Source organism: Drosophila albomicans, chromosome X (genome assembly GCF_009650485.2).
Source record: "Drosophila albomicans strain 15112-1751.03 chromosome X, ASM965048v2, whole genome shotgun sequence".
Classification (NCBI taxonomy): Eukaryota; Metazoa; Arthropoda; class Insecta; order Diptera; family Drosophilidae; genus Drosophila; species Drosophila albomicans.
In genome coordinates this window covers 31,013,871-31,027,755 of record NC_047627.2, presented here as the reverse complement: position 1 = coordinate 31,027,755, position 13,885 = coordinate 31,013,871, and the positions used below count along the sequence as shown (strand labels likewise).

At 36.2% G+C, this 13,885-nt stretch overlaps 1 protein-coding gene and 1 long non-coding RNA gene across 2 annotated transcripts in view; one reads left to right on the top strand and one right to left on the bottom strand.

The window, feature by feature from the left end:
• Window positions 1-13,885, bottom strand: part of LOC127565473 (uncharacterized) — a 106,321-nt gene that overhangs the window by 22,534 nt on the left and 69,902 nt on the right. The gene's annotated exons all lie outside the window — the stretch shown is intronic.
• LOC117566797 (endonuclease G, mitochondrial) lies at window positions 800-3,340 on the top strand. Its single transcript, XM_034246343.2, has 3 exons — window positions 800-1,122; window positions 1,189-1,380; window positions 2,484-3,340. The coding sequence occupies exons 1-3, from the start codon at window positions 961-963 to the stop codon at window positions 3,282-3,284; spliced, it is 1,155 nt and encodes a 384-aa protein (XP_034102234.1). The 5' UTR covers window positions 800-960; the 3' UTR covers window positions 3,285-3,340.

Sequence of the window (13,885 nt, the reverse complement as noted above, 5' to 3'; positions counted from 1 at the left end):
CTCTGCCTCGATTTAGGTGAGGGTCAATGGGGAAGGCTCTTGAGCTTGGCCAAAGGGGCGGCAATTCATATTTATGTGCGCTAAAATATGCGCCATGCCACAGACTCTTTTTATTTTTTAGTTTTTTTTTTTTTTTTTTTGTATTATATTTCTTGTGTGTAAACCTGACTGAACTAAGCATAGTATTTAGCCATTATTTTTGTGAGGTTCTAACTGCAAGGTTTTGTTTTAAATGCATGAAAAATAAACACGATAATTGTAAAGATGTGTGGCAAATTATTTTTGATATAAGCTGCTTCTGTAATCTATGAATAAAATTAATTCTAAAGTTATTGTTAATTTGGGATTGTTAAAATCGCAAACAAAGCAATTGAATATATTAAAAAATAGACTACATTTTATTTTTGGTATATACCACAACATTGAAATGGCAAGGCAATGTTGATGATTATACCAAAAAATACTAAAGACTATATTTGGTATATTTACACTACATTAAATCTATACTAGATGTGGCAAAACTATTCTTAAAATAAACTGCTTCTGCAATCTATTAATAAGTGTATTTTTAAAGCTATAATTAATTTGAAATTATTAAAATCGTAAACAAAAGAAATGAATATGCCACAAAATACCTAAGACTATATTTTGTATATACTACAACATTTAAAATATACCATAGAGTACAAAATATATAAGACTGTCAACCAAAGCTATAAAACACAAAAACTATCAGCTTAAATAAATTAAACATTCTGCACTCATTTTACCTCATTATCATAGTATTTTTTGCCTTTTCACTCAGTACAGTATGCTTTAAAAATGTTCAAATTCTCGACAACAGCTGGGAGTGCTGTTCGCTTTAGGACACAAGTTATTATCGAAAAATTGACGACAACTAGAGCAGCCTCCCAGCATAAGAAACGGTATTCACTAGACGTTCTTTATGATTGCGTATAAATGCAGCCATATACAATACCACTAACAGTGGGTGTAATCACAGGAATTGTGGGCTTCATAATGGGCGCGTTGTTGCAACAAGATGCCTCATATCGTGGCATACAGAATGCCATGGAAACGGATCCCTACATCTTTCAGAGTCGACAGCAAATCTATGGTGCAGTAAGTTTGACTACATTTTTGAGATGATTCATCAGTCTATCGACTATCGATTTTCTATTATCACAGTTGAGACTTGTGGGGCGACAACGTAATGTTCGATCGAATAACGCAGAACTCGACGATAATGCGGTGTCCCATGCGGAGCATCAGGTGACCATTCATCGTTCGAGTGGCGATCATTCGTGTGTCTCGCAGGACACTGAAGACTCTGTGTTCTCCAACTATGTGCGCTGGTTCCAGACCAATATGCAAGCGGTGGTAAGTTATCGAAATGCGATTAATTATCGACTTAATAATACTATACTAAATTGAAAATACCATTTTACTAATTTCGATTACTAATTCGGTAAGTGTTACGTCGGTAAGTGCTACGTTATTTTACATATTATCGCGTGCTGCAATAACAATCGATAACTTTCGATAACATTATCGATTTGTAATGTGCAGGCATAATTGAAAATGCATGATTACATCCACTGCCAAAATAATTTGTCTCTCCATCAATAACTTTCTGTAAAGTTATCGATTTACGAAATTCTTAGTTATCATTTATCGATATTGCGCTCAATATCAATAAGTAGCGATTAGTCCACTGCGAAAGTTTTTGTAACTTCTTCATATTTAAAATACACAGCTAGAATTGTTGGGCATACTATCGATATCGATAACCGACAACCTCTTCCGTTCTATCGATAACTATCGATAACATTATCGTTTTACATCCACTGCCAAAATAATTTGTCTCTCCATCAATAATTTTCTATAAAGTTATCGATTTACGAAATTCTTAGTTATCGTTTATCGATATTGCGCTCAATATCAATAAGTACCGATTAATTCACTGCGTAGTTTTTGTAACTTCTTCATAATTAAAGTACACAGCTAGAATTATTGGGCATACTATCGATATCGATAACCGACAACCTCTTCCGTTCTTCGCTCTCTGTCTATATATATAGACGATATAGATTTTTAGTTATCGTTAATAAAGTGAGCTCCATATCGATTAGTTGCGATAAGTCATTAAAATACTCCTAGAATTATTGCGCATATATATATAGAAGATCAAAATTCTTAGTTATCGTTAATAAAGTGAGCTCTATATCGATTAGTTGCGATTAGTCAATTGCAAAAGTTTTCGTGACCTCTGCATTCTATCGATATCGATAACCAACAATCTTTTCCGTTCTTCTCTCTCTGTCTCTATATATATAGAGGATCTAAATTCTTAGTTATCGTTAATAAAGTGAGCTCTATATCGATTAGTTGCGATTAGTTAATTTCGAAAGTTTTCGTGACCTCTGCATTCTATCGACATCGATAACCAACAATCTTTTCCCTTCCTCTCTCTTTCTGTATAGACAATGTTTTTCACATTCTCGCTGGGCGATGAACCGAATGCGCTGTGCCCCGAGCATGGCACCCACGTGGCCACACTGATGAAGTACGGCTTTCCCGGCCTCGCCGATATACACGTTTATCGGAATTTCGTACTATCGTACGATCGCCGTAATCGCATTGCGCACTGGGTGTGCGAACATCTCGATGGCGATTGTTTGCTGCAGGAGAACGAAGGCGCAACCGCAACCGCAACGACGGCTCAGAAGCAATACGAACTGAATGTGGACTCGAGCATACCGTTGATGTTTCGTGCCTCGCCCCGAGATTATCAGAATACGGATTGGATGGCCGGACACATGGCATCGCCGTATAATTACACATGCGACGAGAGGAACTTCATTGAGACATATTTGATGCCAAACATTGCGCCCGTGAGCCGAGGCCTCAAATCGCAAATCTGGTCGCGACTGGAGAACTATGTGCGAGAGTTGGCGATCAAATGCGGATCGGTTTATGTGTACACGGGTCCGTTGTTTATGCCGCAACGCATCACATTCCGCAATTGGGCGATACGACATCAGGTGATTGGCATGAACACGGTGGCGGTGCCCACACATTATTTCAAAGTGATCATTGCCGAGTGCCGCAACAAAGAGCAATTTCCCTATGTCGAGGGCTATGTGGTGCCCAATGTGGATGTCGATAGGAATCTGGAGTTGAGCTCGTTCCTATCCGATATTCGAGACATTGAGCACTTTGCCGGTCTCAAGTTTTTCGATGGTGTTCGCTGGCCCCATTTGCATCACAATAACGCAGTTTAACTGCGACCAACAACATTATCATCATCATTGTAAAACGATAAATTTGTAGTAAACTTAACTTAATTCAATATCAATTTGATTTAGTGAAAGGTTTGGTATTTCTTAGAATTTTCAGCACATTGTTTATAAAACGATGAAAGGCAATTTACAATTAGATTTAAATATCATAGTTTGTATAAATTTTGAATTTGAATTTCAGAATTATGTTCTCAACATTTCAATTCCCTTTTTGATTTGGCATATTCATAAAAGTTTGTAGCTTTCTCTCTTATTTTCTTTCAGTTAATTTCAATTTAAAATCTACAATTAGATTTAAATATCATAGTTTGTATAAATTTTGAATTTGAATTTCAGAATTATGTTCTCAACATTTCAATTAGCTTTTTGATTTGGCATATTCATAAAAGTTTGTAGCTTTCTCACTTATTTTCTTTCAGTTAATTTCAATTTAAAATCTACATAATTTGCTATATTGTTACTTTCTGATATTTGATTTTTTGTCTCATATTCATTTGAGTTGTCTATCTATTGAATTTCCGCTCAGCTTATCACCAAGGATGGATCTCAGCGATTTTCTCGTTAAATCATTGCCCTTTCTTTAACTATGTTCGTTCTTCCAGCACTCTTTTTTTGTCTGTAGTTCTGTAGTTGTATTCTAGCTGAAAATCTGTGCATGTTTAATTTTCATTATAATTCAAGTTTGTTTTTTGTTTACTTGTTCTGTCGTTGTTGATTCTTATACTAAGTCCGGATTGTTGGGCTGTTCGTTTCTGTTTTTTGTGGTCGTGTAATTAAAGTATCATTCACACCGCGTGTTCGCACAAAACTAACGGCATTTTGCTAAAATAATAATAAAAACAACAAGCCAGAAAGGGACAGACAAAAAAGGGGGATAGAAAGAGAAAAAAGAACCACGAAAAACAAAAAAAAAAAAAAAAAAAAAAAAAAAAAACGTTGTCGTTCGTTGCTTCCGCCGTGCGACAAAACCAACAAAAGGCGGCCGCTTCAATGACTCAACTTCAGAGATACCACTCAACCCCGCCCCTCTCTCTCTCTGCCACTGATACTGCTACTGCTCCCCTACACACCTCCCCTTGGCATTAGAGCACTCATATAGCCCTCGCCTTGCCATATCACAGCCCTGGCCTGTCCACGCTTGACAATTCTTTTAGTCTTTGACCTTTTCGGGGCATAATTGTGTGTGCGAGTGTGCGACTATGCAAGTGTGTGCGTGTGTGTGTGTGCGTGTGTGTACCTGTGCTCAAGTTGTGTGTGCTGGACAATTAACATGAACTTTTAGCTTTGCTTAATTACTCCAAGTCGTTGTCGTCGTTCTTAAAATGACGCAAAAAAAAAGGTCGACAACAAAAAAAAACACAACAACAAAACGCTCAGCGACTTGAGGTTAATTACATTTTGAAGAGCTTCAGCTTCAGCAGCAACAAATAACTAAAGCAAGGCAAATTGAAATGTTGCTGCTTGTGGCAGGGGCAGAGCACAGTGCCTGCAGTTAGTTAATGGCACAGACATCAACAGTCCGTGTGACAATTATGTAAATGGACGAACCGCACTTGACGGCACTTCTCTCTTTCTCTCTCTCTCTCTCTCTCCCTCGCCCGCTGTGAGAATTGTCGTTAGTTTGGAATAAGTGAATTTTGTTTGCTGAAGGTCACAGTGAAGCAAAGCCGCTGCCGAGAGATACCGTTAAGTGCCGCTTGGGGGTCAATTGCAGCTAGTTTGTGTCTTAAGTCATTTGTTTTGTTTTTCTTCTGCTTTTGTGGTAAATGAAGCTGTTAGCAGCGGAAGATTGTTTTAAACTCGTTACGGGGAAGGGGAAAACGTTTACTAAATTGCCAAAATCTATTGACAACACTGAGACACAAAATTATTGTTATTATGCTCTGGCTAAATGCTTGTTATGCAATGCAAAACAATGTTGACAGCAAAGCAGCATAGAAATAAGATAGTAAAAATAAGCTAAGCCTATAAAATATCTAAGAGAAGCAACAATCAAATCAATCGCAATTCTATTGTAATTTAAAAAATAATAAGTTAAATCAGTATAAATACTTTTTTCAAAACAGAAAACTTTGAATCCAATTACAAACAAATGAATTTTTAATACAGAATAGAACAGAAAAGAATATATTATTGTACTAAAGAATTTAACACTTTACTAAGCTTATTAAAAAATCTAAAAAAGAAAGTTATCAGAAAAGGTAAATTTCTTTGAAAACAGAATTTTACTATATTGCATATTTTCTTTATAGAACCAAATTTTTGGCAGCAAACTTGAAACAAAAGAAAATTGATGTTAAACTGTTAGCAAAATAAATGTTTAATATTTAAGACTAACACAAAGACTGAAAAGAGTCTTCTAAGTCTTAAGTGTGCTTAAAGACAAGAAATTCAGCAGGAGTTTACGACTATGATAAAAAAAAATACACAAAAAATATAAGCTGTAACTAAGGACTGAAGAAACTAAGCAAAAAAGTATAGAACAAAATAAAAATTTTTAAGAAAAGCAACTCGAAGACTATGCTTAAGCAAACTTGGCAAAAAAGAAAAACAATATTAGAAAAATATAGAAAAAACTAGAGAGAATAAAGAAAACCTTTCAAGTATAAGTAGTAGAAAAGAAAACTTACTTTTGAAAAGCCGAAACTAAATCTGAAATTTAAGACAAAGTGAAGTAAAACTTTTTATATAAAAAGCAAAAATCTAAAACCACAAAATATTGAATTTTAAGCAAGATTTATGTATAAGGAAACAGATTGTTGGAAAAGCTGCAACGAACAAAAAGAATTTCTAGCAGCAGCCGCAGATGACTAAGGATTGCCATGCGTCAGGTTAATTCCTGAGTCATCATCAATAATGCAACATGCAGCTTGCCACATGAAGTCGGCAGCCAAGGGGGCGATATCTAAATGTGTCTCGCTCAACGCTCGGACAAATGCAAATGAGAAGCAAATGAAAATTTACACGTCTGCAGCGCGACTCATTAGGCAAAAAACAACAATATAAAAAAAGTAAAACAAAAAAAACCGAAAACGAAAAACAAAAACAGCCGTTAGAAACAAAGCGCCGATCATTTAGATTCGGCTTTGTTTTAGTTTAAATTTCGATTTATATTTTTGTAAGTGTTTTTTTTTTTTTTTTGTTTTTGATCAATCCGCTTTTTGGGAGCTCTTATCGAACATTTTAAAGCAGCAGCATTTAAAAGCGCATCTGTCTCTCAGCGAGAGAGGTTCAAACGGCGTTATCGAGGCACGAGTTGGCTACCGAAAATTAAAATCATTTTTCTTGTTCTCCTCCGCCTCCTCCTACTCCTCCTCCTCCTCGTTGAACTATGCATAAATATTTACATTAATTTTCAATTAAGTTAATTTGCATTACATTTAAGCCACTAACACAGACACCCTATGCAAGAATGTACCGTTCGACTTGCGACTTGGCCAACAGCTACCAACAAACTATGAATCTAATCAACGAAATGCACCACGAACTGCAGATGCTCTACCTGGGGAGCCGAAATAGAAATCTCTATAAAGATTCACTGGAATTAACAAAAAAAAAATCTATACTATAAAAACTCTATTAAAATATTAAAGAATTATATCGACACAAAGTCCATGGAACTGAAAAAAGTTTTCAAATAAAAAAAAAAAATTGGGAAATAAATTGAATTCATAATTTAAGCACACAATTTTAAAGACAAAAACATCCAAAAAACATTCAAGTAAGCTTTGTAGTAAAAACAAATTGAAGAAAAGTCAAAATACACAATTTTAAAATGAAACTTGATAATAGAATTAAAATCACTCAAATTTAAATAAAATAAAATGCAATACAATTAATTCAACTGAATGAAATGAAATACATGTTTTTGAAAAATTATTTTGAATGTAGTAATAAGTCATTTTTGAAATTTAAATAATATTAAAAGAAAGAAAGAAGCTGACTAACATCTTAAATGTAATTGTAGAATTCAATTAAAATTAAATCAAAATTGCATCAAAAAACATATAAAAATTATTCAATATAATTCGAAAATGAATGATGAGTTGATAATAATTAAAGAAGAAACAAAATTGAATTTGTCAGCGCCAAAATAAATGAGAAAGTGAAGCAACTTTGAATCACTTTGAAGCATGTTGTTTAAATCAATACAATTTATCGACACGTATCGAGGATATTAAATAGGAGAAAATGAAACTGCAGCTGCTGCTGGTTTGAAATGGGAGTCAAGCTCAAGCTCAAGCTCAAGCTCAGGCTAATGTGGAGTTGCATCAAAGTGGCAGCGATAGACGACGACAACAACAACAACAACGAAGACAACGACAACATCGACGACGACACAAGGCAATTAATCAACGAAATGAGTTTTATGCATTTTAAATGGTTTGCTCGCTGCTCGGCAATAGGCGGCGCACACAGCATCAACAACAGCATCAACAACAACAGCAACAACAACAGCAACAACAACAACAACAACAACAACGTTCCGTTAGCTGTCGTTTGTCGTCGTTGTCTTCAGCCAGCCGCTGGCCACACTTGGGCAGTCAATCAACATTGGATGTGAGCTGCACAGCCAAAAGTCTCAGCCAAACGAAGACGGAAGACTGCAGGACTTCCAGAGGGAAAGACTGCCAAAAGGAGGAAGAGGAAGAAGAAGAGACTCTGCACGCCTGACGTTCTTTGAGTTCTTCTTCTTTGGGGCGTATGCAATTTCCAAATCAAATTCGCTTTCATGCCATTTGGCCACAATATGAAGTCAACGAATCTCAACTGCGAGAATGTGATTCGTGGCCAAAGAACGTCGTCTGCTCGACTAATAGATATGCTGTAAAATGTATTTCAAAGTGTATTTTGTATTTGTATATTACTTTCTAATTCAAATATATGTATATTCTTCTTAGTTTCGTACTAAGAATAGCAGCAATTGCAACAAGTAGGAAATGAAACTGTGAATCAAATATACCGAAAATATACCACAAAAATACTAAAATTTCCAAGGCATACCCATATTGAATAAAAGCAAAACAAAAATTGATATGCGCAAAATTATGGTACTTAAAATATACCAATGGTATATTGCTATAGTACTGTATTCAAAATATACCATACCGTATATCAAAATATACTAAATCGTTAGCCAAAGCAACTAAGATACGTAATACCAAATATTTCATATTTGGTATATTGATGTACTAACATATTAAGAGAATACCATATAGTGAAAAATATACCAGAATCTCAGCTCAATTGAGGACTGTAGTAATTACCGTAATAATACTAAAAATATACCAATCGCTATATTTGGTATACTGCTTTTAAAATATATATTTGGTATATTGATGTACTAACATATTAAAAGAATGCCATATAGTGAAAAATATACCAGAATCTCAACTCAATTAAGGACTTTAGTAATTACCGTAATAATACTAAAAATAAAATCAATCGCTATATTTGGTATATTGCTTTTAAAATATACCATACCATAGTTAAAAATACATCAGATTGCCAGCCAAAACAATTAAGGATCGTAGTAAGTAGGAAAGTATTTCTTACACAACTTCCACAATTTTTATATTATCGTAACCAAGTTTTTAGAAATCATAAATAATTATTAGAGTTAAACAAACTTGATCTGCTTGCAAATATAGCAAGTGCTATTAAAAAAAACTGTATCTCTTTTTCGTAAAGTCCTTGGGATTTAGGTGTTCATACATTTCTACTATTTTATAGTACATTATTTTGATTTACAGGGAATATTTAGATGGTAAACTTTTAGTAAAGCAGTCATCAAAAAATGTCCGAAATATGCTGAAAAACAAAAAGCTTTATTTAAATGGAATCTTGTTACTTCTAACACAGTTGTTGCTTCATGGATTAGTAGCTTTTTTGATTGCCCATAAGGCATCTCTAGATGATGTGCTTGAGCCACCTTTGCTGGGCATTTTTCCAGGGTATATGGAAGCTAATTTAGTGCGCACGGCTGCCGCACATAAATTTAATAAAAGACTGCAGTTTGTTGGCCAACTGCGAGCAGCGAAAACAAATAATAATAAATACACACACAGATGCACTTAATGTGCACCCACCTCACTCCCCTCCACTCCCAACTCTTCCCACTCCACTCAATCAGTCTTTTCCCCCTCTAGCAATCTCTCACTGTCCATAAAGCCGACTAATGGGGTGTGGCATTGGTCAGTGTGCAAATAAATTAAATGAGGAACGCGCGAAAAACAACAACCACAACAACAACAACATCACACAAAATCCACAAATTCACAATCAAAAGATATCGCAAAGGAGACAGAGAGGGGGGCGAAGGGATTGAGACAACGAATGACTGAGAAGGGAACTAGCTGTGCGTGTGTGTGTTTTTGGAGGCATTTTGATTGCATTTCATTTGAAGAAGACAACGATTTGGCTTTTGTTTGCTTTGCAAATTGCACGCCAGTGTGTGGACAAGGCAGCGGAAAAGGGAAGGGAAGCGGTCAGTAGGTGGAAGAAGAAAGCGAGCTATGCAACGGGAGAAGAGGCTGAGGTTGAGTTAGGGAGGCTACAGAGTAAAGTGTAATTGAGGGAGCAGCTGGGGAGGCTGCTGCAGAAAGTAAAGCAAGGCTGAAAATGCAGCCAAAGCCAAAGTTTGAAGTAAAGGCAGCAGCAGCAGTTAATGAAGAGGTGATCAAAGAGACCACAAAAAGAAAAAGAAGAATACTCAGTACAAACATATTTTTAGTTTTTGTGACGCCTTGTGCTTTATGATTTCTTATCGTTGCAGCTGCTCCAAAGACTGCAGCAAAAAGTTTGTGTGTGCACATGTTTGTGTGCGTGTGTCATTCCTTGAGCAAATAATGGCAACAATTACGAGGCAGCAGGACCCGAAAATGTGCAGCCAACTGATTCCATTCGGTGATTATGCAATTTAGCAGCTTGTAAGTGATTGTTTGTGGGGCGTACTCTGTGCACTTTGAAACCAAACCCGAATCCCAAAAAAAAGAAGCGAATAAACCCCTTTTAACTTTTGGTTGCAAGGTGCAACCTGGTGGCAGCTGTGCGCCAGCAAATTTGTGAATTCTGTTGCACATTTCATTGCCCGGGCATTTAGCCAATTTTCAATGCTGTATTCTTTGCTTTTTTTACTTGTTGTTCTTCCACTGCGCTGATTGTTACAATTTTTGTGCAGCAGTTGCATTTTGGGGTTTACTTTGCTTCTTTTTTTTTCTTTGGTTTGCGTTTGGTCCTGCAAATTATAAACGCAGCGAGTGCAGCTGTAAAATCAAGATTCGAGGCGAAGCTAAAATGCTCTGCAAAGTGGAAAACTTTGAAGAAGAAAACGAAGACTGAAATGAACAAAACTGAAGACAAATACAACTCAATATGATGACACAATTAATCAATGTGTGAAGCGTAGCAAATTTATGAAAATAAATGCATAATAAACTTAACAGAATTAAAAGTTTTTCATATTTTTCTGACAATAAATAACTTTATCGAAAAAATAAAGGCAACTCAGGATAGATAAAGCCCTTTGAAAATGAAAACAAAGCTGGTTAAAATTAAGTATATTAGAAGTTAAGCCTTACTTATTTTAAGACAAATATAATTAAGATATCATAATCAAAAAAAAAAAAAAAACTGACATTAAAATAATAACTGACTGAATTAATGACAAAGGACTTGACTGAAAAAATATTGAAAATAAAAAAAATAAGTAGGAAAGCTACAGTCAAGTGAAAGCAGCCAATGCCTAATCAGTGCGGTATTATTCTTAAAATATACTAAAATATACCGAAGGCTATATTTGGTATACTTTGGTATATCATATTAATCGGGCGTAGCACAAATTATATCTCTATCTCTTATAGTCTTTGAGATTTTCATGTTCATACAGACAGACGGACAGACAGACAAGTCCTTATCGTCTCGGCTGATCAAGAGAGATGCTTCCTTCTGCTTATCGCATACTTTTCATAAAAGAAAAAACAAACCAAAAATCATTTAAATGAAGCATGTTGCATCGTAGTGATACAAATCGGTTAGGTTAGAGTATCTTCAAGTGGACACAATGATGAGCTGATGCACTCAAAGTTGCCAAATGAAGCGCACGTACATTTTGGTACATTTTTATACCCGCTACCCATAGGGTAGAAGGGTATTATAACTTTGTGCCGACAAGAAATGTATATAACAGGTAGAAGGAGGCATCTCCGACCCTATAAAGTATATACATATATTCTTGATCAGCGTCAACAACCGAGACGATCTAGCCATGTCCGTCTGTGTGTCTGTCCGTCTGTCCGTATGAACACCTAGATCTCAGAGACTATAAGAGATAGAGCTATAATTTTTTTTCGACAGCATTTGTTATGTTTGCACGCAGATCAAGTTTGTTTCAAATTTTTGCCACGCCCCCGCAAATCATAAAAATTGAATAACAAGCCTAATTTTAAAGCTAGAGTTGCGAATTTTGGCATATACAATAATAACTATAGTATTTATAATTCCTGAAAATTACGATCAGAAAAAAATTGTCGAAGTTATTAAAGAAATGCTTTTGTATGGGCAAAAACGCCTACTTACTAGGGGTCTGAGTTGCTTTGGCCGACAATTTGGAATATTGTACGGTCTATGGTATATTTTGAATGCGGTACTGTATCGATATACCACATATACTATTTGGTATATTTTCAGTATATTTGACATATTTTAATAATAATACCCCAAAATATATTTTTAGTATTTTTGCAGTATATTTGGTATATTTTGAGAATAATACCGCAAAATATATTGCTTTATTCAAAATGGGTAGCGAGTATCTCACAGTCGAGTGTACTCAACTTTCTTACTTGTTTTTTTTTTTTTTTGTTCATAACAGCTGCCGATCAAAACGGCAGCAGCAACAAGTACAACGACAACAACAAATGCATCACGAATCAAGCAAAGCAAAGCACGCAGCACAGCACAGAGCAGCGTAAATGAAGCAAAGAAAGCAACAAATGAAATCATTTTCAAGGTCAGGCAACAAAAATGCTCAAAGAAATTCATTGAACTGCGCGTTGAGCGTTCGCAACTTTCGACAAATTGTGACAACGCCCAAGACAACAAATGATTTCGATGACGATGACAAAACCAAAAACGATGACGATGACGATGATGATGATGATGATGTGGAATATGTAGATGAGCTCTTCTATCTCTCTTTCTCTTTCGTAGTCTCTAATAAGTAAACGCTGAACTCGTTCCCGTTGTCAAATATTCCCGTTGTGACCGCAAATTAATTGCGCACAATTGAGTAATGAGAGAATCGAGAATCGAGAATCAAGAGAATCGATGCTTGGGATTCGTGATCCTGCCACACTTTGCGGTCAGTCGCAAAGGCCGCAGAGGGACGCCCTCATTATTAAGCCAAGACAAAACGTTCCATGAGGGGGGGGAAAAACACACACACAAAGAGAGCAGCAGCCAGGCGTGAAGGGGGGGGGGGGGGGGGCGAAGGGGGGAAACTGCGACTGTTCATTAATCATATGACAAACGTTCTTCTTTGTTTCGCTTCGCCAACAGCTTTATGAAATTTATGCGCAATGCGCTGCGATTTTGAACAACGGTCAAGAGTGTGAGAGAGAAGGATGCAGAGAGGGGGAGAAGGGGGGCGAATTTGGTTTCAGATTTTCGGGGCAACACAACGATATTTGTCCCCAGACAGCCAGACTGCATTAAGCTCGTTTTTTATATACTTGTATTCGCAGATTGCCAAACTGTCCACTGATTCATTGAGCTTGGCTCGATCAAAGTGGAGAGAGTGGAGCTGAAAGGGGAAGCGGGGCCAGAAGGGGAGCTAAAAAGACAAATCGAGGCGTAAAAGCAATTAAAAGGTTTTGGCATGATTCAAAAGATTTACACACACTCAAAACAGACTGCAGCACAGTGGGCCACGAGCAATCAAAAATAAATGCGAAAATTGCCACAAGAAAACGAAAACGCAGCAAAAACGAAAAGTGGAAGAAATTGCACAAAAAAACGCACACAATCTTTATTATACCCGCTACCCATAGGGTAGAAGGGTATTATAACTTTGTGCCGGCAGGATATGTATGTAATAGGTAGAAGGAGGCATCTCCGACCCTATAAAGTATATATATTCTTGATCAGCGTCAACAGCCGAGACAATCTAGCCATGTCCATCTGTCCGTCTGTCCGTCCGTCCGTATGAACACCTAGATCTCAGAGACTATAAGAGATAGAGATATAATTTAGAGAAATACTTTTGTATGGGCAAAAACGCCTACTTACTAGGGCTCTTAGTTGCTTTGGCTGACAATCTGGTCCATTGTGCCGCCTATGGTATATTTTTAATAGTGTACTACATCGATATGCCAAACATACCATTTGGTATATTTTTAATATTTTTTAGTATTTTTGGTATATTTTGAAAATAATACCGCAATATTTTGCCTTTACTAAAAATGGGTAGCGGGTATCTCACAGTCGAGCACACTCGACTGTAACTTTCTTACTTGTTGGATATGCATGACTAGTTTTCATCTGCACATCGACAATAAGTATCGATATAATCCTTTTTGAAGTTA